The 25,682-nt window shown below is 44.5% G+C and overlaps 5 protein-coding genes across 6 annotated transcripts; 3 read left to right on the forward strand and 2 right to left on the reverse strand.

Annotated features, from left to right (window-relative positions):
- The first annotated feature begins 63 nt into the window (after nucleotides 1-63).
- Nucleotides 64-1,447, forward strand: scu (hydroxysteroid 17-beta dehydrogenase 10). The gene is made up of 2 exons (XM_020952782.2): nucleotides 64-115; nucleotides 534-1,447. The coding sequence occupies exons 1-2, from the start codon at nucleotides 107-109 to the stop codon at nucleotides 1,290-1,292; spliced, it is 768 nt and encodes a 255-aa protein (XP_020808441.1). The 5' UTR covers nucleotides 64-106; the 3' UTR covers nucleotides 1,293-1,447.
- LOC110184304 (uncharacterized) lies at nucleotides 1,417-4,083 on the forward strand. Its single transcript, XM_086836784.1, has 2 exons — nucleotides 1,417-2,205; nucleotides 2,257-4,083. Exons 1-2 carry the CDS (start codon nucleotides 1,801-1,803, stop codon nucleotides 3,589-3,591), a joined length of 1,740 nt encoding a protein of 579 aa, XP_086692910.1. The 5' UTR covers nucleotides 1,417-1,800; the 3' UTR covers nucleotides 3,592-4,083.
- A 176-nt stretch (nucleotides 4,084-4,259) lies between these two features.
- On the forward strand, nucleotides 4,260-7,019 carry RhoGAP16F (Rho GTPase activating protein at 16F). The gene is made up of 5 exons (XM_020952807.2): nucleotides 4,260-4,396; nucleotides 4,645-6,081; nucleotides 6,137-6,242; nucleotides 6,303-6,485; nucleotides 6,744-7,019. The coding sequence occupies exons 2-5, from the start codon at nucleotides 4,875-4,877 to the stop codon at nucleotides 6,835-6,837; spliced, it is 1,590 nt and encodes a 529-aa protein (XP_020808466.2). The 5' UTR covers nucleotides 4,260-4,396; nucleotides 4,645-4,874; the 3' UTR covers nucleotides 6,838-7,019.
- A 341-nt stretch (nucleotides 7,020-7,360) lies between these two features.
- On the reverse strand, nucleotides 7,361-11,286 carry Mvb12 (multivesicular body subunit 12-like Mvb12). Its single transcript, XM_020952814.2, has 6 exons — nucleotides 11,025-11,286; nucleotides 9,341-9,583; nucleotides 9,116-9,271; nucleotides 8,710-9,052; nucleotides 8,415-8,642; nucleotides 7,361-8,354 (listed from the first exon to the last, which is right to left on the reverse strand). The coding sequence occupies exons 2-6, from the start codon at nucleotides 9,556-9,558 to the stop codon at nucleotides 8,235-8,237; spliced, it is 1,065 nt and encodes a 354-aa protein (XP_020808473.2). The 5' UTR covers nucleotides 9,559-9,583; nucleotides 11,025-11,286; the 3' UTR covers nucleotides 7,361-8,234.
- Nucleotides 11,287-11,761: 475 nt separating this feature from the next.
- AdamTS-B (ADAM metallopeptidase with thrombospondin type 1 motif B) lies at nucleotides 11,762-25,289 on the reverse strand. Of its 2 annotated transcripts, none has more exons than XR_015272564.1 (12): nucleotides 24,692-25,289; nucleotides 17,647-18,267; nucleotides 17,468-17,587; nucleotides 16,835-17,403; nucleotides 16,678-16,776; nucleotides 16,497-16,610; nucleotides 14,337-14,483; nucleotides 13,705-14,270; nucleotides 13,506-13,633; nucleotides 13,066-13,436; nucleotides 12,806-12,983; nucleotides 11,762-12,742 (listed from the first exon to the last, which is right to left on the reverse strand). XR_015272564.1 is itself a non-coding variant. In XM_086836786.1 (12 exons), exons 2-12 carry the CDS (start codon nucleotides 18,151-18,153, stop codon nucleotides 12,447-12,449), a joined length of 3,099 nt encoding a protein of 1,032 aa, XP_086692912.1. In that variant the 5' UTR covers nucleotides 18,154-18,267; nucleotides 24,692-25,289; the 3' UTR covers nucleotides 11,762-12,446. The 2 variants fall into 2 exon arrangements, 1 of the variants encoding a protein (XP_086692912.1); XM_086836786.1 differs by having other exon boundaries at nucleotides 13,066-13,440.
- Between the last annotated feature and the right edge of the window lie 393 nt (nucleotides 25,290-25,682).

Raw genomic sequence — 25,682 nt, forward strand, 5'->3', positions numbered from 1 at the left:
CCCAGCACGGTCATACTGCTCCCGGCTGCTCAACAAGTTGCCTGTTTTATAGTTCTCCAACTTACTTTGTTACAACCGCGTTAAGGAAAAACAACAGTACTGCAAAATGATCAAGGTATGTGGGTGTCGTAAACATTAATAACTATATAGCGATTGCAGTGGAATCAGTGAAGACAAAATGGCCCGATGACCCGGCGGCCGGGAGCAAAGTCCAATTGGGATTTGAACTCGTGTCTGTGCCGGTGGCCCATAAATAACTGTATCTGTGTCTGTAGCGGTGCACCTTGTACCCGCCTCCAATTAGCATTTACTTCTTCGCGAGTTATACAATAACACAGTGTCATCCTTTTGATGATTTTATCTGGAATCTAAAATAATAACCCTGGAAGGCCTGATAAACCGGCAGCAGACTTTCAATCTTTTACGTTTACTGTGAAAGTTTGCAGATACTAGTGTCTGCAGCTTGTTTACCATAGCCAATCCTATATTATAGATTTAAAGCTGAACCAAATAACCATTGTTGCAATCCCTAGAACGCCGTATCGCTGGTTACCGGAGGAGCCTCTGGCCTGGGTCGTGCCACCGCCGAGCGTCTGGCCAAGCAGGGCGGCAGCGTCATCCTAGCCGATCTGCCCTCGTCGAAGGGCAATGAGGTGGCCAAGGAGCTGGGCGACAAGGTGGTCTTTGTGCCCGTGGATGTGACCTCCGAGAAGGATGTGAGTGCCGCCCTGCAGACGGCCAAGGATAAGTTCGGTCGCCTGGACTTTACGGTAAACTGCGCCGGAACCGCCACCGCTGTCAAGACCTTCAACTTCAACAAGAACGTGGCCCATCGTCTGGAGGACTTCCAGCGGGTGATCAACATCAACACCGTGGGCACATTCAATGTGATCCGCCTGTCGGCCGGTCTGATGGGAGCCAATGAGCCCAATGTGGACGGACAGCGCGGCGTGATCGTGAACACCGCCTCGGTGGCTGCCTTTGATGGCCAGATCGGTCAGGCGGCATACTCGGCCTCCAAGGCTGCTGTTGTCGGCATGACCCTGCCGATTGCCCGCGACCTGAGCACCCAGGGCATCCGCATCTGCACGATTGCTCCGGGCCTGTTCAACACCCCGATGCTGGCGGCGCTGCCCGAGAAGGTTCGCACCTTCCTGGCCAAGTCCATTCCCTTCCCGCAGCGCCTGGGCGAGCCCAGCGAGTATGCTCAGCTGGTGCAGGCCATCTACGAGAATCCGCTGCTCAACGGTGAGGTAATCCGTCTGGATGGTGCCCTCCGCATGATGCCCTAAATGGATCTGGATGTGTTTTTTGGACTTAATTGGAATCCAGAGAACTGTTCGATCAGTTTGCATTTATCTATTTTGTAGTAATTAAGCTGAAAAATGTTTTTTGTCCCGAAATTATGTAAGAATTGAAAATAAACACGCATTTTTCACATTTTAAATTTCGAGCGCCCTCTCTAAGGCGTTTTCCAACACTTGAAACTAAACTAAACTTTGTAAAGGGTATCATTGGTTATATTGTTTACAAGTTCAATACAAATCACACCTTTGGGGCAAAAATTGTTTAAATATTACCATTTAATAATGAAGAATTTAGTTTATTATTACTCAAATTTGTTTAAAGTTAAATTAATGCTTGCCATTTACGGGGCATCTCCATTTCGACTCTTGAAGCTTTTTTTCTCATTTGTTTTCACCACTTTTGACGCAGGTTGGCAGTCCTATTCATCAAAAAAGCGGCAGACACATCAATTACAACTAGAAATCACTTTCTGGACTCCCGCAGCGAAGGATAATGCCGCCATATCAACGCTGCGGCGACATCGTGTGTCTGTGGAAGCGGCAGACACGCACCTTTGCCTTCCAGTGCATCTACTGCCCGGATCCGGCGCGCACGGCAACCACATTCAAGGGCTTCAAGTCGCACTTGGAGTCGGAGCACTCGGATTTGTTTGAGGATCGGGAAAAAGAGGACATCAAGCCATGTGTGGAGCTCAGGACGCTGCGCAGCCATGCTGGCAGCGATCCGGAGGCATTGACCACGTCCAAAGAGGAGGATCCGCTGGAAACGGAGGCAACGGACCTGGTGAAACAAGAGGAATCCTCGCTTGCTGATTCAGAGGCTGAACAAGAGGTGGACAAGTGGTCAGATGGCGACTACCAGAGCGTTACTTCCCTGGAATCCACCAGTCAACGGCCTGTGAGCTTACATTGACATCTTTCTCTTACAATTTACTAACCAATTCCTTAGGTGACCAGCTCCACGGACACCTCATACTTCTGGCTGCAGGAGCATCCTATAATGCTGGCATTCATTGCCCAACTGGAGCAGCAGCCCCTGCTCTGGGATCTGGGCATGGTGGCATACAAAAACTACAGGCGACGCAGCAAGGCCAGCGAGAAAATAGCCACCGGCTTGAATACCCAATTTGAGCTGAATCTCACGGGTCAAGAGGTGGCCACGCATGTCAAGCTGTTGCGAGATGCCTACCGGCGAGAGAAGATGCGCCTGGAGCAGCCCACGGAACCACCAGCAACCGCGGAGTGGTTCTACGGAAGACTGCACTTCCTGGCCAGCAGCCTGCCCCGCCAGCGGCAACCCAAGATGCTGGGCAAGGACGAGGCAGACACGGAGGCTGGTCCCGTGGCCCTGCTGAACCACAGCCAGAACCTGAAGCTCATCGAGCTATATCGCCAGTGCAGGCCAAACTGGGACATGCAGGACATGACCTGCCGGCTGCGTACTGTCCGCCAAGCGGCCAGGGATCGTCTGCTGGAGCTGTGTCGCAGCGAGCTAAAGATTCCACTGGAGCCCTCACAGCTGCAGCTCTTCATCCGCCGCCTGAGGAACACCTATCATCAGGAGAAGGTGCGTCGGCTTCAGAGTGAGCGACTGGGCAAAGTGTTTCGCTCACGGTCGCGCTACTACGAGAAGCTCGACTTCCTCGAACCTCACATGGCGCCCTTCCAATGCGACCTCTGTCCCGAGATGCTGAGCAGCGTGGACGGCTACCGAGTGCATCGATCCAAGCATGACGGAAGCCTGCCCTTTGTGTGCCCCACATGCGGCCGGGGCTTCTCCAAGTGCGGCAATTGCACCATCCATTTGCGGAGGCACACGCAGGACTACCATCTGAGTTGTGAGGAGTGTGGCAAGCGGTTTGCCACCACCACGGACCTACAGGTGCACCGGCGCTCGCATACGGGAGAGCGACCCTATTGCTGTCACATCTGCGGCGGCCGATTCAGTACCGTGTCCTTCCTGGAGCGGCACAAGCGTCGGCACGAACAGCGATCGGTGGCCAAGTGTCATATCTGCGGCAAAGGCTTCTTCGAGCGCACCGTGCTCAGGGATCACATCAAGGGCCACCTGGACGTGCGGGATAAGGAGTGTGATGTGTGCCACAAGCGGTTCACCAGTGCTAAGTACCTGCGCCGGCACAAGGAGATCCACGACGAGCACAAGCGCTATCTGTGTAAGCTCTGTGGCAAGGGATTTGCCCAGTATGCCGGACTTAGTGGACACATGAAGTCGCATGTGCGGAAGAAAGACACTGCCACCGAGGGAGGTAATGCTTCCTCCTGATTCTGATCACCAAGGATGGATCCAAGCAGCAGGATTCGAGCTTTAAGGATTGTGGTAAGTGCTTAACAGTTAAACCCTTATTTTTAATGCTAACTTGAAGCTGTTTTCTTCATTTACAAGAGGTCTTAGCACTTGTCTTTCATAAATTTAAAGTTCAACTGCAGTAATCCCTGATAACCTGTAGTTCCATAGCCGGGTCAAGGGCCTTGAGGCGCTTGCTCCACTTACCCATAAATCGGCAAAGTCCAAGCACTAGACCTAGGACCCACCCACCCGCAGAAGCTATCGCCAGGCGCCGGCAGTCAGAGTAAACAGCAGCGTTTGTGCGATATGGATATATATAAGTAGTAAGAGAGATATGTCCGAGGGCAGGAACTGCATTTCACACACTTCGCCAGTTAGTTTTATTTATATTTAAGCGAGTGTTTTGGCATTTGTTTGGCTCGCTGCTTATCTTATCGAAAGTGGCTGGCTGACTGGCATTCTGGGACTGTGGAACCGTTGGAATTGCTGGAACAGCGATAAGGGCATGCCCGACCAGAATGCCACCAGCAATTCGTTTCATTCAGTCGAAATCGGAGCTGCCTGCGAATTATCCACCATCCATAACCCACCTTTAATGATAGTGCGTCATTACAGTTTGAGAAAGAGGAGCTATAGTCCGGGATAGAGAGAGAGTGTGGAGCAGCAGCAGGTAGAGGAAGCCCCACAAGTGGCTTGTGGTCAGCGGCTAGAGAGACACCTTCCAGCGGTACAAGAAGTTGCGTTGCGTCTGACGGAAATCGGCACTTGACAAGCGGAAATGGTGGGAGTTTACCACAGTCAGCACTCCATATCAAATCCCTACCAAGAAATTGATTATTTTCTAAACTATTCAAAGCAATCCCAGCAGTTTCTCTGAGAGATTTTAAAGAAAACTAATTCACAGTATATTTCAGACTTGATAAGACCTCTTGTTCGCTGTATCCATTGCTCACTGTGGCCACTATCTGGGCTAAAAATTCAATAGTCATAAACTAATTATACCGTCGATCATTTTTCCCTTTCCCACAGTTCTTGCCGCAGAACCATATCGTGTTCTTTCCCTGACGTCACTTGCCACCAGAATCGGAATCAGAAGAGCAGCAAGAGGAGGAGAAGGTGGAGGAGAAGTAGACTGGTCAGCTGCCTGTGGCGGGTATACCGATAAGCCCAAGAGCAGTCAATCGAGAAGTAGCAAGGGCTGGAGGGAAGACGAGGAGGAGTGGTAGGAGAAGCAATCCCGATAAACGATCCCCAGCGGAATGCAGGCGACAAATCAGCGGCCAGTCACGCCTGGAACGCCGGACTCGGCGCACATTGTTATCGGTGCCGCAGGATACGTGGCCCATGAGAGACGCCAGCAGGGCAAAACCCTGATGAATTGTTTCCGCGATCGCGATCGTTCTGCGTCCTCGTCGTCGCAGGGCGGAGCTCACCAGCAAGCCTATAAGCGAGGCCATAGCGTCACGTCTGGCACCTTGTACCGCCTGGAGGGCTCCGACGGCTCCATCAGCACCCTGGACATGGCTGGCCGCATGGAAAGTGGACGTCCCGATGCTGTGGTGCTCCTGCGGGAGCTAAAAACTAAGCCGAATAAGTTGGCACTGCTCAAGAGCAGCAGCAGCAAGGATCTAACCCGCCTCTTTCTGGACGATGCAACCAATACGGCCGTGCTAGTATCCAACACTAGCCTGGATGTCTGCTCCTCCAACTCCAGTTCCGGTGGCAGTCCCGCAGTGGCCAGATCCCGTGGATCCAGGGATCGAAACCAGTCTGGAGCCAGGATGGAGTGCTGCAGCAGCTGCTCCAAGCGCTGGCAGGACCTCAAACAACGTATGCACACCCTGGAGCAGGATCTGCTGGCACAAACCAGCTACGGCCAGGAGCTAGAGCAAAAGGTGGCCGACATGGGACGCCAACTGGCAGAGCTGCTTCAGGAAAGGGACAAGGAAAAGCAACGCGCTGCTGCAGCAGGAGCTTCAGGATCGAACTCCGGATCGAGCAACAAGCGTCACCACCCCACAGGCAGTCCCAATGTACGACCCTCACGTCTGGTGGCCTGGATGAACCTGGCCAACTGGTGGAAGAGCCGTCCCAGTGTGGAGACACTGCGCGAGCAGCGCATCTTCTTCGACGAGCCCTGCTTTGACACGGAACTGGAGCTGGTGCTGAGGCACGATCAGCATCGTACAGTGCCCCGGATTGTGGTGGATTGCTGCGATCTCATTGAGCACAAATACCGCCGATCCACGCAGCCCATCGAAGGCATCTACCGGCAGTGCGGTGACTACAATAAGATCCAAACCCTACGGTTTAACATCGATGCCAACGACTACGAGGCACTGCGTCAGCCGGATGTCGATGTACACACCCTAACCGGCGTGCTCAAGCTGTTCCTGCGCGAGATCAAGAGTCCGCTGGTCAGCGTTAATGAGGCCAAGACCTTCATCGGATTGCCCAATCAGTGGTGTAAGTATGGGCCTACGCATCCGTTGCAGTATCTGTAATCCTCCTCTTTCCACAGTGCTCACCGATCTGTCCGTCAAGCTGGACACCCTGAAAAGACTGATACGTTCGCTGCCGGAATGCAATCGCGACACAATGGACTACATATTCGGGCACTTTAATCGGTGAGTGGATACCATCCTCCTTTTGAGAGCTTTTGGTAAATAATGGGAATATCTATACAGGCTAACTAAGGTGCCACTGCAGCAGATAAGCGCCGAAACGCTGTCCATATCGGTGACACCGACCATCTTTCACACGGTGCCGCAGGGCGTGCACGTCCAGGATATCCAGCAGCTGCTGCGCGAGGGCGAAACTCTGGCGGACTGCGTCAGGCTGATGATCGAGTACCACGGACGCATATTCGAGTAAGTGAGCCAGCCCCAATGTAGGAGGAGGGCCTCATTCTGCCCTGGTCCTGGTGATGGTGCCTTGGTTCCTAGCCCCGAATCCCAGCTGCTTTCGTCCCATCAATCTGCTCACCCCTGTGCCGTTGTTGCCTCTCTATCTCTCTCGAACGAATGCATTGTTAACCACGACATCCTGATCCTGAACCCACTGTACCTGCCCCCTGTCCCTGTCAATCCCTACCTTCCCATCGAATCCCGTCGCCCCATTGTCTGCAGATGCACCGCCGATCGTCGCCTGCGTCGTCTGAGCGTGCGCAACCTGAAGAAGACACTGTCCCAGCCGGATCTGCTCTTTCACAACCTATTCTGATGAGGACCAAGCTCTGGGAGTCCTAGAAGAGAGAGCACCGTGTACATATTGAATGACTTTGGGTGCTTAAGATTACTTACTTGCATACAGGCCAACATATTCGATTCTTTTTTTTACCATTTTAAACTTTAAATTTAACTTTTGTATTTATAAATAATAAATTGAGACTTGAGCCTTATAAAGGGGTCTTTAAGCTTTCCTATTTTTAAAATTAAAGTTAGGCAGCAAAAACTATATACCCCAAAATAAGGTTTATGTAGCTTATATTGATTTTATAAAGTAGAATTCAATATTTCTTAAAACTGCAATATATCAAAGTTTGCTATATGTTTAATATGATATTATGCATGATTCATGCTTTTTTAAAAGTTATATTCCGGCCAGTTATAAGTGTTTTTTGATGTCAGAAAATGTTTAAATTTGTTTAAATAACAAACGCACCCGTTTTCTCAGAATATATATCCCTGATTCCTGGAAGATTAAGCTAAAGTCAAGCCTGGTTTAATCATAAAAAGACCGGCAATTGATTTACTTGATTGTATATAAATGTTCTTTTTTTATATATTTTTTTTTTTTGACTTATTTTTGTATTTATTTATTTGAACTGCTCTATAACATGGTGGGGTGGCTTCTTTCTGGGAGGGATGGGGGAATGTGGACTGGTAGGGACTGAGACGGGAACACAAGAGTTGCCAAGGGAAGAATCTATGATTTCACAATACAGTCTAATCGTCTCTAGAGCTAATAAGTAATAGATTTAGTATATATATATATAGATTTGTTTAAAAACCAACTGGTTTTAAGTGCTAAGTGGCCTAGGTATATATATGCCTTGATTTATGTGTGTATATATTAGATATATGCGTGTATGTCCTAGGTGTACATGGGGCTTCGATCCGATACGATCCTTAGACTGCTCTCATTAACATTAACATTTAAACTTTAGACATATGCTTGTGGGCTGGGTGAGTGTATGTAAACATATATTAAGCATGCTCCTCTGCTCCTCTGATCACAATTCGGGGTTTAATCGATGCACGTGTGTATGTTATTTTGTAGACTAAATATATGAATGATTCATAGATGTAAATAGATAGGATTCTGGTCCTGACATCGACTCCAATTCGGTTTGCTTGCAATTTCCAATGTGGGGCTTACGAAACTGAGGCATTTGCTCGTCGTCAATCAAAATAAGATACATATCGAAGGCACAGGAATATTGGAATACTCTAGGGGAGGGGCCGAGGTCCTCAGAACTGAATCAAACTGAATTACTACTGGGTATTCCATGGCAGCTGCCGCTACGCTTAACTTAATACGCTGAACTCCATTCATTTGCCACACCGTGTATTGCTTAACGTTCAATTTGTGATGCGCTTCTTATACCTATTCGCTTCCTACTTGAAGAACGGGTTCTTCGACGCCGATGACTTCATCGTGCACAAGATCTGACGCTCTAGCTGAAAGTCGTAGTCTAGGGACTTGAGCAGCGTCGCGATTTCGGGCAGTGTGGGTATCTGAGCGGGTAGCAAATACTCAATTAGAGCGGGACAGTTGGCATTACTTCTATTACTCACATCAGTTCCGGCTTGATGACGCTGCAGCCTCGCGTCCATAACAAAGGGCACGCCCTCCAGCTCCGTGTAAGTGCCCAGGGTGCCAGTGCCGCCATAAGTACCGCGTCCTCCTCCGGCGCCGCTTCCACCTCCCGCCGGACGTGGCGGCGCCGGTCGTTGTGGCGAGTTTATTTGATAATTGGCTTGGATCTCCTCATAGTCGTGGTGCTCAGTCGGCGGCTGTGGCAGCTGCAAGCAATAAACCATAATCAATAAACCATAAGCTCAGGCAGAGCTCTAGGCTAGACACACTCACCGGTCCACGCGAATTGCGGTGTCCCTGCAGATTGAGACGGTTTAGGGCCTGCTCCACCTCACAGGTGCTACCGGCGATGGGAACTGGTGGTGGCAGGCGCACAGGAATGGCACCTGTCTTGTAGCAGATGAGCACCCCGTTGATGTCGCCGGCCAGCTTGAAACCATCGGGCGCTACCTTCAGCTTGGAGCAGAGAATAATGTCGGTGACGGCCTGGGTGACAGTTCCACGCTTGGACAGCTTGTAGGCTATCTGCCGCTTACGCCAGGCCTTCTGGTCACTGTCAGCGGTGCGGGATAGCAGAGAGAATTCCTTGGGCGGTGCTGTCTTCTCTGCAATGACCCTGGAAAGGACAAAGGGAGTTATAGTTCAGCTTGAACCATGGCGGAATCTCAGTAAAACTCACTGGAGTGTTTCCACCACATATTCGGGTAGACCCTCGGACTTGGACAGGCAAAGATAGCGTGTATTCTGGCGTCCAAAGATGCTGTAGTCGCGCCACAGGTCGGCATCCGAATCCTGGTCGTAGGTACGATGAATGGCATTAAAGTTCTTCGGGCAGCTGCATATAAAAGTGAGGTAGAGATTGTAAGCTTATGGTAACGTAAAGGATTCAGGATATAATACTTACCGTTCAAAATCCTCGACTATGTGAAGCGAGGTAATGGGACGATTGTCGGGCAGGATGCCTATTATTGAATTGAACACATTTGTGGCACCGGTAGTACCAGTTCCGTTGGCTCCCTCCAGCGGTGAGCCAAGCAGTGCTGCCGTGGACAGGACCCCGCTGCTGCCACCATTGCCCAGTGATGAGACGCCGTTTTGGATGTGCTTGCCCACCTTGTTCATCCTTTCGCCTTCCTTACTTCGACTTCTGTTTGGATGAAAACATAACAAATAAGTTAGCATTATAATATCTCTCTTCGTTGGCATTTAGGGAAAAGATACATCATAAATAAGTGTGGGAACTTCCTCTACTACAACCATATTATATTTTTTTTAATTGTAAGCTTAATTTACATTTAATTTGTAACTAAATAGCGTGGTTAGCTGCCTTTATTTCCATTACTCTCAGCAAGTAAATACAAGTTACTTGTAAGAAAGCGAAACGACTTTCTTTTACGCTCCAATTTTGGGTCAAGTTATTAACTAAATAAGGCTGTTATGATCACAAACAGTAATCTTTATAAAATAGGTTGAAATCTAAGCCAATAATCAAGCAGCAAACACTTTAAAACACATTTTAATTTAATTATAATGCCTTGGCTTTCTTCTTAGACTTTTTGCCGATAAAGTTGGACTTATTGGCCCTTGCTGTGATATAATTTTAATTAGTTTGTTTAGTTTTGCCTCCTCAGATTTGACGGTGTGTTTTCCCTGACCAGATGCGTGATTCATGATCTTGCTGTGCTGGGTTTTTTTTGCATTCTTTTGTAGGTCGCTTGGCCCGCACTCCGCCAGGGCCGGACCCGGTCCGAGTTTCTCTTTGGCAGTACAGAGATATAGATATATGGCCATGGGGCACTTGGGGAATGCGGGGTCAGGCCCGGGGTGTTGGGGCAGTAAAAATAAACAAATTTCAGTGAGTGCGCCGCACTTTATAATTGAGGGCCCGGAGATGGGTCTCTGGGTTTTTTATTTATTCGCTTTCCGGATTGTCAATTTGCTGTTTATTTGCGCTACTGATAAGATATATGAATAGCTATATATAGTATTTAAGCTGGGCCAGCAAGGTGACGGCCGGATTGAGTCATCCAGAAACTGTAGTCAAGAAATTAAAAACCAGAATTCGGACACCAAAGATCATGGACAAACCCCAGATTTCGGGGGAACAAGAGTGTAAACAATATTAACTGTAGTAAAAGCTATATATTCACTGAATATCGGAGGATAAACTGGTAAACTCCCTAACTTAGGTATTAACCAAGAAATCAATCTGAAATAACTTGATATTGCTTTCCAAACCCATCTAAAATGATATAGGGTCTTTGTTTTCTTTTTTTCCCTCTCCAATATGTACATATATACGTATACTTCCTAAGGTTTCGAAATAAAGAAAATCTCTTTGGCGGCCCGGACAAAGAAAGGCGATATGGGAGAAGGGGGGCCGTTACAGCGTAACCCGAGTGGGGGTTGGCTATGGCTCCCCCGTCTGATAACCAAAGTGGAGCACAACACTTGGAGCTTATAAATAGAAACACTCCGGGAACTTGGTATTCGAGAAAAAGCACACTTCCAATTAAAGAAATTAATAGGAATTAGAGAGAGAGAGGAGAGGAGGGGCTCCTTTCCACAGCATCCACACAAGCACGTACCGTTTTTTATCCCGTAGAAGATGGAGCGATTCCGGAGACCCAATGACTCCCGGGCGACAACCGGCTGTTTCACCATTCAATGTGCGCGACACTCTTTCGGACCCGGCCGCTTAATTTAATATAAACAATTAACAATTACGCGGCCCGTGCCGTCGTTTTGATTTGCAAAAGAAAACAACAAAAAATTATGGATTTAACAAAATATCACTATTCTTTTGGTATTTTCTTGTCTTCTTTTTTGGTCACTCTGAATTCGCAAGCTGTTATTTAACATTTTACATCTTACACATCTTTAAAGGAATTTTACATTGGGGAAGTAGAATTCCTTAACAGATATTTTTGTTTGATAATTTTCCTTTAGCCACTCTGAATTCCGAAGCTGTTATCTAACTTTTACATCATTCACGTCTAGAAAAAAATTTACATGTACTAAGTAAAATTCATTAACAGATCTTCTCTCATTCAGACAGAAAAAGCCTAAATTAACAGAATTCTTTCTCTTATCTGTTAAGCTCTTTTTTTTTCAATTCACCAGCCCTTTTCTGTTAACGCTCTCTCTTATCGATTTATATAATTGACTATCGAACTCGAACAACGACGTAAACCAACCGCGTAGTAATCGAAAACGTAATGTTTAAATTTAAAAGTTTGTCTTTCCGTGGATAAATATAAAATATATAACTGTAGTTTATTGAAACATCTGGAACATTTAATTTTAATAATCCATGACAAAATCATTGCAAATTTAATAACTTTATGTTTTATTCTCTTACAAAAGTGCCTTAAAGTATATTAAGTTGCAGATGTTATAGTCGGAAATCTGTTTATCTTAGCTGCCCCAGGAGCTATCCGACCCAATATGCCTAAATATATATCTATTAGACGATTTAAGCAATACATTTATAGAATTTTATAAAGTTTAACCGACTTTACGCGACTTGGTATATAAGTCGCCCATAGAAACGATCTTGCCAAACATATATTTTCCAGTTGCAACTGAAAGGGCATTAAATTGTCGGCTTACTCTCTAGTTTAACTTATTTTTCACAAGATTTTTGTGTCACAAATGTATCGATAGGATCGATTCAATACTATCGAAAGCACATTACAATTTGCACTTACAAATAACACATCACTAGCGCGCGTCAAGACAAGAATTCAAATTTTAAATAAAAAAAAATTAACCAAAATGAGGGAGTTGCAAAAACGTTGTAACCTCCACTCGAAAGGATTACTCGCTAAACTGGAAGCGCCACAGAAATCGCTGCGGGCTAGAAATCAATTGAAAAGCTGTCCAAAAGTAACTTCCGGGACATATATTAAGTGATTCCAAAGCTACTGCAATTCCTGTGGCACGCGTGAATAAATATTGTATGTTCGCACTGTTCCTGTACTGTGAATAAATATATTTCCGCCGGAAGCTCACTCCTTCGACCGGCAATAGGGCAAGGTGGCCTCGCAGGGTTCCGTTTCCGGTGGCTTGGCCAGCGGGCCGCACTCTGCATCAGCCACCACCACGTCGTGCTGGTCCAGGCAGACAACAGAACGCCGGCGCAGCGGAGGAGCTGATGATCCTGGCGGGCGGCAGGTGAGCGGACAGAATTGCCACGGTCCTGGCCACCAGTGAGCCGGACATGGTTGCTCGGCGCAGGCGCGGGTCTGTCGCTGGGGCCTCCTGTTCTTGGCATGTGTCCAACAGGGCAGCGTGTCGCCCAGCACTGTGGATGGGAAATTGAAATGTAAGTGGAGATAAGTTAAGATTTCCCATCCCTGTATCTTACTCTTTCCATTCTCCTGGCATACCGGCTCGCGATGCTGCACCCCACCGCCACAGCTGGCGGAGCAGGCGGTCCAGTTGCTCAGGCGCCACATGAACTGCCGGCCGGCGCTGATGTTCACCGCCGGAAGAGTAAATTCGTAGAAGATGCCCGAATTACTCTCATTGCCGCGCACAATTGCCTGGTAAGGAAGAGAACAAGGATAATGGACAATGAATTATGGATCTCTCTCCTTTTCCAGATAATTTCAATGCCCCACTTACATATAGCGATATGGAATGCTGGATGGGCTGAGGTATTGTGATGGTCTCCTGCTCATCGACCCGATCGTAGAGGCTCTCGGCTCCGGCTATCTCGAATTCACCCGGCATGGAGATGAGGCTGTCGCCATTCAGATAGAACCGATCGCTATGGGCTCGACCCACGGCAAGGAAGTGCGGCGAATTGGCCTGCTCCCGGATGAGTATGTGACGTGCCCGTGCCGGTATGGTTACAATTTCCACATAAGCTCCATCCTTGGCAGCAAATGGATCAAGGAAGACATCCCTCACCGGCTGGCACTGATCACCAGAGCCGCCACAGACACCGCAACGATCATCCTGCATCTCCGAGTCGACGATCCAATCGCAACCAACTTTCTGAACGAAACGCGATTTGGGCTCAGGGTTATTGACCACGGGATCGTCGCCGGCGTATACCTTACCTTGCAGATGCCATCGATGCACATGTTATTGGTGCCCAGTGTGCAGGGTGTGCCGTCCAGGACCGTGGAGCCCCAATTGGCAATGATGGTGTCGTCCACATCGGTGCAGAAAAGCCGGCAGGGATTATCTGATCAAAGAGAAAGGTGGAGTATAGAATGCTTCGAAGTCATTGGATATTTCTCTAGAGAGACCACTCACCCTTGTCGAAGAAGGGCAACCACTTGTAGGTGGCACCCTGATAGCTGACATTATCAAACCGGGCACACTGCTGTGCCCTAAAGCTGGGCTCCTGCTCCGGGCATGGTCGTTTCCGGCAGATCTTGTAGCGCTTCCGTTCGCCTATGCAAAAGACACCACCATTGGCCGGCACTGGGGAGTCACATTCCCGCTGCTGAGTGGACACACCGCCACCACAGCTCCGTGAGCAGTCACTCCACTCGCTCCAATCGCCCCAGCCTCCATTGATGGCGGTTAGCTCCTCACGGCGGACACACTTGCCATTCTGACACCACTTATTCCTGCCGCACAGTGTGCCCGGGGCAGTGGGTCGCATGTGGGTGACACACTCACCATTGACCTTGCACCACAACGTCGAACAGAACTCATGGGGGGCGGAACAGGCGCCCACCTCACTGTCATTGGTCAGGTTGAACTGGAGACGGCACTGGCCGCGGGCATTATACCGCATACCAGGTAGTTCTCCAGTATAGTTGTATTCATTCAAAGGTGTGGGTGGATCATCCAAGCACTCGCCCAATCCCTGACTGAAATGAATAGATATAAGATATAGTTTAGATATATTATCCGGGATAATCCTAGCTTCAACTTACTCCAGGAAATGTGTTATGTACTTCCGGCTACAGTTTGACCAGCAAACCTGCAGTGTATCCGCTCCAAAGGTGGGCGTCATAATGTGCACAATGGGACCCACTCGCGGATGGCAGCCAATCTTGGCGGTGTCATGGAACATGCCAAAACTGTGGACAAAAAGAAGATCATTTGTTTGTTAGTATTTCAATCTGTTAAGTAGGAAACTTCAGTCTCCATCCTCCTACTCATTCCCCTCCTCTAACAAAAAAAAAACCTGATTATTATTGTAATGGAATAATAGTCAGCAAATGGATATATATCCGATTAAAAGCACATAAACAAATACTTGATACCGAGCAACGCGAAACCAAAACAAACAGACGACAGGCCACCTGTTGCTACCGCCCAGAGAGGTTCCCTTCCGCTCCGTTCCGGCCACTTGACTTACACAACCCCAAGCCACATCATGATCACCAGATCAACAGATCAACAGATCATGGCAGATCCAGATCGAAGTCAAGAAGGAGGAAGCCGGGGGCGTAGGGCAGGTTGTTGCCGCCGTCGCCGCCGGGCTGACTCAATCGTGGACGGAGCACGCTAGACTCACTGACGGCCACTTGGAGGCACTGTTAGAAAATAAGGGGAGCTTTGAATATATATTTAATATATAGATATACATTTCAGCATCTATATTTTTTTATATATATACCTACAATTGATTTAAGATCATTTTGTTAATACTCCTTTTGAGAAAATTGTTCTTAGGCAGAAGGAAAAAATGGGTATTATCATGGAAGTCATAAGCTTAAAACGCAGGGAAGTAATCATTTCCGACCCTATATATCATATATATTCTTGATCAGCATCAACAGGGGTATCTTTCTAGCTAATTCAGACAAAAAAAATTTCAAAAATTTTCAATATTTTGAAAGGAAAAAAAAAATTTTCAAAAATGCATAACATTTTAAAAATTTTTAAATTTAAATGGAGTAAGCAGATTTATTAAATATCTAAAAACGAGCATAGAACTACTTTCCGATTCGAAATTTATGCATATTTGGCTTAGTTATGAATTTTTTAAAATTTGATTTTTCGAAAATTTTTTGAAATATTATATATATAGGGGTTCTAAACTTTGTCTCTAGGTTTTTAAAATCAATTTTTTTTCTGTCAGTGGAAGGCAGCCCACAGCCTGCTTGGTTAGCAACTTGGCACGTTCGACCCGATTTGATACAATTCGATCCGAATCCGAATCCGAATCCGAATCCGAATCGAAATCCGAATGCGAATTGGAATCCCGCAACATCCGCAGCTCCCCCCGATGAGCCGGGCAAAAACCGGACCCGGACAACATCGCCCCTAGATGGGTGTGCGTGTTGGCCAGTGGCAGCCTCAATGTCTGGGTGTGCCGATGCCAGTGATCACAGTGAATCACTTTGGGGTACTTTACATTTTACGAATATATATATACAAGTTTCTACAAGTACTAAATGCATATGTATTTCTATAGACATTAATTGATGGTTTATTGGACAAAGGGTTAATGTCCGGGTGATTTCCTAGCTAAGCAGTAATTATTTGTATTTACAAATTAAACAAATTGTTGAAATAGAAGGTATGTAATGTAAAGAGAGGGAAACCCTCTTCTAAAAGGTGACTTTTTAGTCACTGTGACTAAAACCTCTTGACCATCTCTGGTGCTGTTTGGTTGGTGTGCCTCCAGCGTGTTGCGCTCGACTAATTGAGTTTGAATGGGAGCAGGAAGCAGGGGCATCGAGACGCGAGAGGTGGCTCTGTGAGATTGAGACTGGTCCAGTGGTGACCAAAAGTGGGCGGGCAACGCAGGCGATCATTGTCACGACACACACACAGACACACACGCAGGTGTCAAAGCATCCGTTGCGTCCACTTACGTCGCTCTTGGACACCATACAGCGTCGTAGTCTTGTATTCATTCATTGATTAAACGAATTGGGCTGCCCATAAATCTTTGGCCTGGCTTCGATTGGCTTCGATTCCGAGCACATTGCGTTGGCCGTTTGTCGACCAGCGTCTGGCGCTGCAGGTGGTAATGCAAATTGCTGCCGGCTACCTGTCTGCCGTCTATATTTCCCTCATACCCACTATGTATTATCACTATATCTACCTATGTATATCCCTATAAGCAGGAGGACACTTACTTGTGACCCAGTTCATGGGTGATGGTATGGGAGAGCATGATGCCATTGTCCTCGTTGACGCTGCACGATTGCTTTGGCTTACACATGCCACCCACATTGGCCAGGCCAAGGGTCCTGCAGGAATCAGAAATCATTATGGACCTAAAGGTTATCTCCTTCCCTATCCCTAAGTACTACTCACATGCAATTATTGGCACAGATATTCTTGCGTGTGATGAGTATAGCCACATCGTGATGATGAGGATCCTTCTCACTGCCCTTGTTCAGTTTGTGCTGCCAACTGTCAAAGGATAATGGTTATATCCTAATCTTTTGATAAGTCACACCTCTTTAAATACCTGCAAAATCGATCCAAATTCTTCTGAGCATTCTGTGTAAGATTCAGTTGCTGCTGTGACTCCTCCTCATCCAACTGAATGATGCGCACCACCACAATCTCTATGGAGTTGCCAATGCTGGGATCCTTGTACAGCGCAGAAACCATATTCATAATGGTCAGCAGGTAACCATTGAGGTCCTTGTGAAAAGCCGACATGGTGGCATCGGCCACAATCAAGGTCTCCACATGCCTTGGACTGCTGATGGAGCGCCTCCTTCGTGGTATCTCAGGCTGTTGAAACTGTTGGGTCTCATACTTGAACTTGGTGCGATGCAACTGCAACTTCCGGGGCTGTGACTTCCGCTGGTGCTGCATTCGCCGGTGGTTGTGTTGATGATGCTTGTTGTGGTGCCTCCGCCGGATCTGACGTCCTCCCTGGATCTTGACCTTACCCCTGGCCTGCCACTCCAGTCGCGTCTCCATGCGACGCCGTGGCTCTCGTGTGCCGCAGTTACTGACCTCTGAACTGGGGGAACCCGTTGACGATGATCCACCGCCACGTTTGCGCTTATTACGCATCCGGGATTGCTGAAGGGATGGAAGAACGAAGTTGAAACATTCTCCTACAGGGATTAGTTGTGTCCAGACTCACCCTTGGCTTCACGGAGGAACGCTGGAAGACAATGTGCGGATGACCGTTGACAGGATGAGCCTCGTGCTGCTTCGATGGCTCAATGAAGTACTCATTGCTGGCCGTGCGGATGTGACCCACCTAAGGATAAGCCAAATGTCTTAGCTTAAATGGAGCAACTAAAACCAGAACAGACTCACCAATCCCGAGCAGGTGGAGATGGCCACATTGGTATCCGGCTGACCACGCACCTTGCCATGGAAATGACAATTGAGATGCCTCGCCGTCAGCGTAGATCGGGTGCGAAGGTCACGACGATGCCGCTCCACCACCAAATGGGGAGCCAGGAAGTAACTATGCGCCATTAGCTCCAAATGGAGCGTCTCATTGGCCAGCGGCAGCTGCAAATGTAGCTCCGCCGCCTGTCCCTCGTCCTGTTCCAGGAGACTGCGTCGCTGGCGATGCCGCCGATGATCACGATCATGGGCATAGGCCAGAGAATGTGTCATAAACTTCCCATCGGCATGGACGCGACGTGGGACCACCAGTTGACCCTCACCCGCCACCAGTTCATCCGAATGGAGTCCCACCAGTGGGACTGTGACCTTTGCCGCCTCCGTCTCATTGGGTGCCTCCAGGGCCAGCCACAAGCAGAGCAATGTGATCCGCACACGCCATCGAGTACGCATCCTGCTGATGCTGTCCATGACCCGAAACCTGATCCTGATCCACAGCCGACCTAGCCGTTGTCCAGGCGTTGTCTCAGCAGCATGGCAGCGTTGGCATACTACGGATCTTAGTCTGGCCAGGAAGAGGGGTTGCTGAAAATAAATAATCATTAGGTAAGTAATAATTAAATGTTCCAAATATTTATTAAATAGTTTCACCTTCTTCCTTAGCTTAATTAATTTACAAGTAATTATGGTAAATAGATAATTCCATCGTATTTGAGATCATTACGCAGTTACCTCTTCCGATTTCAGTAGCAAAACGAGTGGGTTTTAATATTATTAATTCTTTTTTTGTTACTGATCAATCATGAGGCAATCAATCTTGAAGTACTCTTCATATTTATTTATTTTTATTTGCTGTTTGCGGCTTTTGCTGATCATCATTGTGGTTTGGGCCTGGCGCCACCGAGTTCCACCAATCATAACTACTCTACTCCATCTCATCTCATCCGATCCTATACGTTCTGATCCGATTTGGTTAAGTGGAAAAGTGACACCGGTCTTGGATTCATCAATCCCATCAGCAACATGTACACAGAACCAAAATAATATGAACTATTGAAACGATTATCAGATAGAATTATCGATATTTTCGATAACAAACGGATTTCTCAGTAAAATAAAGTACAGTCTATCTATTCTTTCAGTTGTTGATCGTGTAAGTAAAAAATTAAATAAAAGTATATTATAATAATCCATACTTAAATATATTAAAATGAACCATAAACTATAGGATTATATTAAATAGATCATTTTTTCCAGACTTATAATACTATGATTACCATAATAAATATTTCAATAACGTCTATTTTCTATACCCTTAATAGGTATTTTAGTTTCAGTCAGAATCATAAAACACAGTGAAGGAATCATTTCCGACCCTATATATCATATATATTCTTGATCAGCATCATCAGGCGAATCGATCTAGCTATCCCCGGAAGAAAAAAAAATTTATAAATTTTTTCAATATTTTATAAGGCGTTACATCGTTAAAATTTTTAAAAATTGACAAAAAATTGGAATTTTGTATAATTTTATATTGAGTATGCAGATTTGTTAACCTGCCGAAAACTAACATTTTTGGCAGAGTTATGAGTCTTTTAAAATGTTCATATATGGAAAAAATCGTCATATAAAATTATCTATAAATAATGTTTCAAAAAATCTGAAAATATTCAAATTCAGTTATGATCGATTTACAATTCGATCCTACATTTCAATGGCAAACTGAAGGGATGTGTAAAGTTTAAGTCATTAGTCATCTGACTAATAGTATTCCTATTACAATATAATTATTTAAAAATATTTAAATATTTATCTATCTTTTTTTTGCTGTGTATGAAATGATTATGGCTATAAAGGCCATAAAAAGAAAGATACTACTTCCAGATAATAAATAAAAGGTGATTTGCTTTTTGGCTTTTAGCAAACACTTTCGAGATGTGGGCAGCCCGAGACGAAGACGGAGACAATGGTTAGGCCAAAAAATAGATATATATTTATATATATATATCTGTATATCTTAAGACCAGACACGGGCCATAAAATTAAGCAAATTTTCGTATTTTTTGCGGCTCTTCAAAGACAGTAACAATAATAACATATCGAGAATAGCAACAAATAAGAAAAAAAGGTTAGCGCTGTCTGGTCATTATCAAAGCAACACGACAACTTAATTATTCAAGAGATTGACGCAGTCATCGGCGCTCTTATCACGATCACGATTTGTAATTTATGATAAATGTTGGCAATTCCATTAATAAAATTAAACAAAAGCTCATTAGCCTCAAAGCCGATTTGCAGTCGAAAAGAAAAGCAAAAGATCGGACCTCCTTGCCACTCCAGAAAGATTGTTAAATACTCTTTGATTCAGTGGGTTTATTTCCTATTATTTTGTGAATTTAATGCTTCAAATTATATCATAATAATAAATTATATTGCAGGGAAAATAATTCTAATACAAGTCATTTAAATAATGGCAATTCAAATTCGAAAAGCGAATACCTGAGAATTTAGATTATTCAATAATTATATTCCAATATATATACCACAATTTCTTTATATACTTTCTAATTCAGAATATACCCTACAGAGAGAGTATAGAGCATCCGCCTGGCGCCAATGACCTTGGCACTGGCGCCTCCCGGCACAGGTGCCGTTCTTAATTCCAAATTCAATGCGATCTCATCATGGCCATAATGATGGCAATAAAATATGCGCTTAAATATTGGTTATACCCAAAAAAAAATTCCCACTCTCCACAAAACCTTTGCCATTCCTGTTTAGCGATATATATTTGATATTCTATGAATCGCGAACGAATATCGGTATTCGAGTTTTGCGGCAAAACATGAAAGACTTCCCGAGTTAAATTAGCAAGCGCCACATGGATCGATCGTATATATATTTAAAAATGTTGCCATTGTCCGGTTGTGCGCTGTCCCATTATGCTGCAATGCCTCCTCCGAGAGGGGGGCAGTCGTTGGGTGAATGCCAGTAGGCGCCACTCTTAATTATCAATCAATCAATCACTGCCGCCCCGACGGCTCCCTCCATTAAAAGTCAGCCAATTGATTGCAGCCTGCAGACAGTCTGCCAATGGCTCATGGCTCTGGCTCTGCCCAGATCTTCCTGGTATTACCTGGAACCCCCTGCCTTTTGATCAATGATGATCTTCAGGAGGCAGGAGTAGGAAAGTAAGGAGGAAGTCTATATATAAGTCCTAGTCCAAATCAGTGAAAGTTTAAATATTTTATTTACTCTTTAAACCTTTAAAACCCTCTTCCTTTGGGCATAACTTAGCATATATTGAGGAACAGAAGAATCCATTTCCATAGAATGTTAAAATCTTCAATGAAAAGATCTCCCTCTGTGGGTAGGATCGAAATTCTAAGAAATGATCTCATGTGATTGGAAATTTCACTTGAATTGAATAACAATTTCCTCCAGTTAGGGAAGTCCCCCGTCCAAAACCATACCATATTATTTCTTCCACCAAATCGTTGGCGTTTTTTTATGGCTTCACTAATTTCAATCTTAATTTGGGCAATTTTTTAAACAATTTATCAACAGAGATTTGTCACCTCTGATTTTGGTCAAGCTTCGATCGATCGATCATCGGTGACGAATATGTATGCTAATGAAGGCCCAAATCAAGATCGGATATATCAGTTACTCCTCCTCTTTCCTGGTATATATATATATGTATATCCGTAGAAAATCGCGGTGAAAAACCGCTCTGCCTGCGAATTTCCGATTTCACTTTGTGTGTGCGCCTGCCCCCCAGTCGAAGTCGAAGGCAATTTGGACGCCCACCAGTTTGCCGGATCTGACTGGGCCACAGACCGGACCAAAAAAACAAAATATATATATATGTATATATATATGTATAAAAAAGCAAAATAAATAAAATGGGAGCTGGGAGCTGGGAGCTGGGAGTGGAGTGGAGCGATGGCTGGAGGAAGCTCCATTCATATGTTTTGCCATTCATACGTTGTAGTTTCATTGAGAAACACACACATGCAGAGAGCATGGAGTGTGTGGATTTTGATAGAGGTTTCTCTATACCCTTTCTTATAGTTATTATTGTATTAAATCAATTTAAAAAGATTAATAATAATATGTATAAATATATTGATATTTAATATTGCATCAGTAGCTGATAAATAAATTTGTTTATAATGAGCATTGTTTACCCGCTGCCCCTTACTCTCCAGCTCGCTCACTCTCTCCACCTCTCTTTGGGTGCTTGGTATGGCTGTGCAGCTCAAGAGGCAGCCCTTACTCTCTAACACTCTCACTGCCTTTCTCTAGAGCTAGCCCTTACGCTCCCGCTCACTTATTCTCTGCTCTCTTTGCTCGGGCACTATAAATACAGGGCGCTACCTGCCCTCGGGCCTCATTTGGTGCGCGGAGTGGCTGCTGGCAACATCTATGGTGATAGTGATAATATCACCTGCATCTGGATAAACAGGAAGAAGCTCTACACCGGATGCAATTAAACAATGATGTGTCCTAAAATTCTTCACCGAATGGAAGCAAACAATGACGCGTAATTAACTCTTTACCGGATCATAGTAAACAATGACGTGTCCTTAATTTCGGTAAATCTTAACTGAAGTGGGAGTGATAGTAAACCAAATTAACATCACCTGCACCCAACGCAATGCATCTGGATAAACAGGAAGAAGCTCTACGCACTGAATGGATGTAAACAATGACGTGTCCTCAATTCCGGTAAGTCTTACCAATGACAATTATTTTATATATATATATATATATACTATCGGATTGATCAGGCCTAGGTCTATAACAAGCTGTGTGCACATAATTTGAACTTGATTAAGAATCTGAATACTGATTTATGATCAAGATAGTTTTGAGAGCTAATCAACTTTAAAGATAGTTTCATTATATTCTATTTTCTTGCAGAGCTAATTAACTTTCAAGATCCTTTCATATAGATACTTTATATCTTTGGTTTTGTAGATCCAAATCTTTGTTAAAAAACATTATTATATATAACAACAATTGAACTTGGTTATATTTTAAAGGTTCCCTTGAAATGTTTGTTATTTAATTGAATACTTGTTGATTTCCAACTCAATACGTGAGGAATATTAAAATTTTTGAATACTTAATAAAATATATAATTTATAAGAGTATCCACACGCTTTGGTGCCTCATCTGTTTTTCATTTATGGCTATTTTTTTATGAATGAAAAGAAACTTTTCACGTAAAAGCGACGCTTCCATATTGCTCGGCTTGCTTGGCCACGGTTTCGGTTCGGTTCGGTTTGGTTTGCTTTGGTTCGGGGTTGGGTTGGGCTGCTCCCCTTTCGCCGATCCTCACCAGAGGCCCGCCCTCGCCCTCGGATCACCACATCGATGGATCGCACGTTGTACTCCAGTGTTGTTAATGTTTTTTTTCGCTCCTATCTCGGGGCACATTTGAATCTCTATGGCTTCTCGCTCGCGTCGCTGGTCGCATGTGGGCCGAAAATGTATTTTTATGGCAACGTCGTTCGATTTATTATTTCATTTGTATTTTTTTGTTTGTCTGCTATTACACACACGAAGTGTGTGTGTGTGTGTGTGTTGTTTTTTATATTTTTGCACTGCTGCCATTTCTTGGGGATGGGAATGGGAATGGGCATGGGGATGTTCTGCGCGGCGGCGTTTATGGACCGACGACGGATCGGATGGGCCAACTGGTCCCGGCCAAAATGCTTCGGAGCAAATCATTTAATTTCAGTTTATTTGTCATGACATTGTTGCTGCCTGTTGCCTGCTGCTTGCAGTATTTGTTTGTATCTTTTTTTATTTAGTTGTTGTCGCCTGGTGACCATACATGACTTGCGTTTATTTTTTATTTTTATTTTTACCGTTTTTGGGAGTTCGCATGTACTGTCTGTATTTGTTTCTTTTTTTATATTTTACTTCTTTTGGCTCTCCGTCTGTGAGATAAAAAATGGTTTCTTTTATTTTTTATTTCACCGGGCTGAGATCACACAGGAAATGTGCGTGAGTGTGTGCAAAAGACGCAGCGAAAAAAAGCAAAGAAGGAGAGGAAGTGGGAAATAGCAAAAAGAGCCCAAAAAAAAGGAGACAAACTCATAGATTGATGGAGGAGAGATAATAAGATACCAAGATACTCCGGATACAGATACTAGAAATGCGGCTTTAATTCGCAGTAAGTAGTTCTGAATTAATTGGTTATTATCTGGATTATTCCTATTTATTTTGAATAAGTTAGGTAATCGGTAAAACCACCACATTATCGATCACATAAACGGAAATATCACTGCATTATCGACAAGCTAATCAAAATCGATTAATTATGTTCTTTCAGATACACTTAAGTTAAAGCCATTAACTTATCTGAATCTGACTTAAATCAATTTAATGATTTTGATTAGTTGATCGAAGTTTAATAATATTTTTAATGAGGAAATATTTTTTATTGGGTTACTTTATGAATATATATTTAAACTAAAACCGTTTGTCTTGATCGTTGTATAAATAAGATGTTGATAAACCATACGGAAGTGGTAATAAATCACTTGGAAATAATTTTTAACAAAATATATTGCCAAAAATATTAAAATAAGAAATATTCATGATATCATAAGAATTTGAATGCAATTTTAAACAATTCATTTTATTCTATTAAAAGAAAAAGTTGTTAGAATTTTAAACCTTTTTTTAACTGAAGTTTAAAAATAAAACGAACTCTTTCTAAATATTTTCCTTGATAAATCATTAGAATCGATCTACTATTTATTATTACTAAAGATATAATTAGTGTAAACACTTGCATCATAATATTTGCATTATTGCAACATTGTGGAAGATGCAAATATTTGCACTAATCGATAGAAAATCCTGTTGGGAATTACCTATCGAAAAGGACTCGATTGCAATTTAATTTTAATCGATAACTGAAGTATATCTGTTTCTTTCAATTGGAAAACTCTTATCAGAATATGGACGATGTATTTTCTCAACTCACCGATTCTGATTACCAATTCGAATTCGAACTCGAATTCCAAAATGCGCCGTGGATGAAGCCCGCAAATATTTTTAACCGCAAACAAAAGCCCCCGACGGTGGCAATAACAACCAGCAATGGGTTTTGTTTTGGGTTTTGATTTATTTTTTTTTTTTGTATTTAATCGTACGTCTTTAGCTTAAGGGGCGGCTGCGATTATAGCGCCCAGGTAGGAGAACTCCGCCGGTCTTTCACAACACAATGGGTTTCACAACTCGCGAATTTCGGTTCACAGGCACTGACGACAAATAAAAAAAAAAGTAAATAAATAATAAGAAGGAAACGTTGATGGGCACGTTTTCGAAAACCGACCGATTCCAAGAACTATTTGTGTGCCGATACTGAGAGTATATAGTATCTATGTATATTTCGATTCGATTTCGATTCGGGATTAGAGCGGAATTAAAGCTTTTTTGAATGCCGGCTTGATGTACGCGTGCCACACTTTATTCTCGGAGTCTGAAACGTAATCGATCTCGAACTTGGATTTGGGATTCAGTTCCAGTTTCAGTTTTCACCTGGCCGCTCTCAACAACGCTCTGCGAGCGACTGCTTAAATATTCGAAAAACGAGAAGTTGCCCGCGCACTTGCCAATGCGATCGGGTGGCGAGCCGAACGGTCTTCGGGCCAGCCGATCTTCGGGTCTTCGCCACAAACCAGAAAGTACTCCCCTCCGGATTAGAGATGAGAGCGGGCTTTTGACCTTAAATGAGATTAGCTTAAATCATTGTGTACTCTTAATATAATTCTGATGATTAAGTATTAATGATTTTTGTTTCAATTATTTTTTGTTTATATAAATGTCGATGCTTTATGATCCCGGATCATCTCTGCTCGGAATAGAGCTTTGCTCAAAAATCAGGATATCATGATATCAAATCATGTCCTGGTTAAGCTAAACTATAGAACACTATCCATATTTCTTAGATAAGAAAATTGAAAAATATCTTA

Source organism: Drosophila serrata, unplaced genomic scaffold, assembly GCF_035046125.1.
Source record: "Drosophila serrata isolate PLE 108 unplaced genomic scaffold, ASM3504612v1 contig_293, whole genome shotgun sequence".
Classification (NCBI taxonomy): domain Eukaryota; kingdom Metazoa; phylum Arthropoda; class Insecta; order Diptera; family Drosophilidae; genus Drosophila; species Drosophila serrata.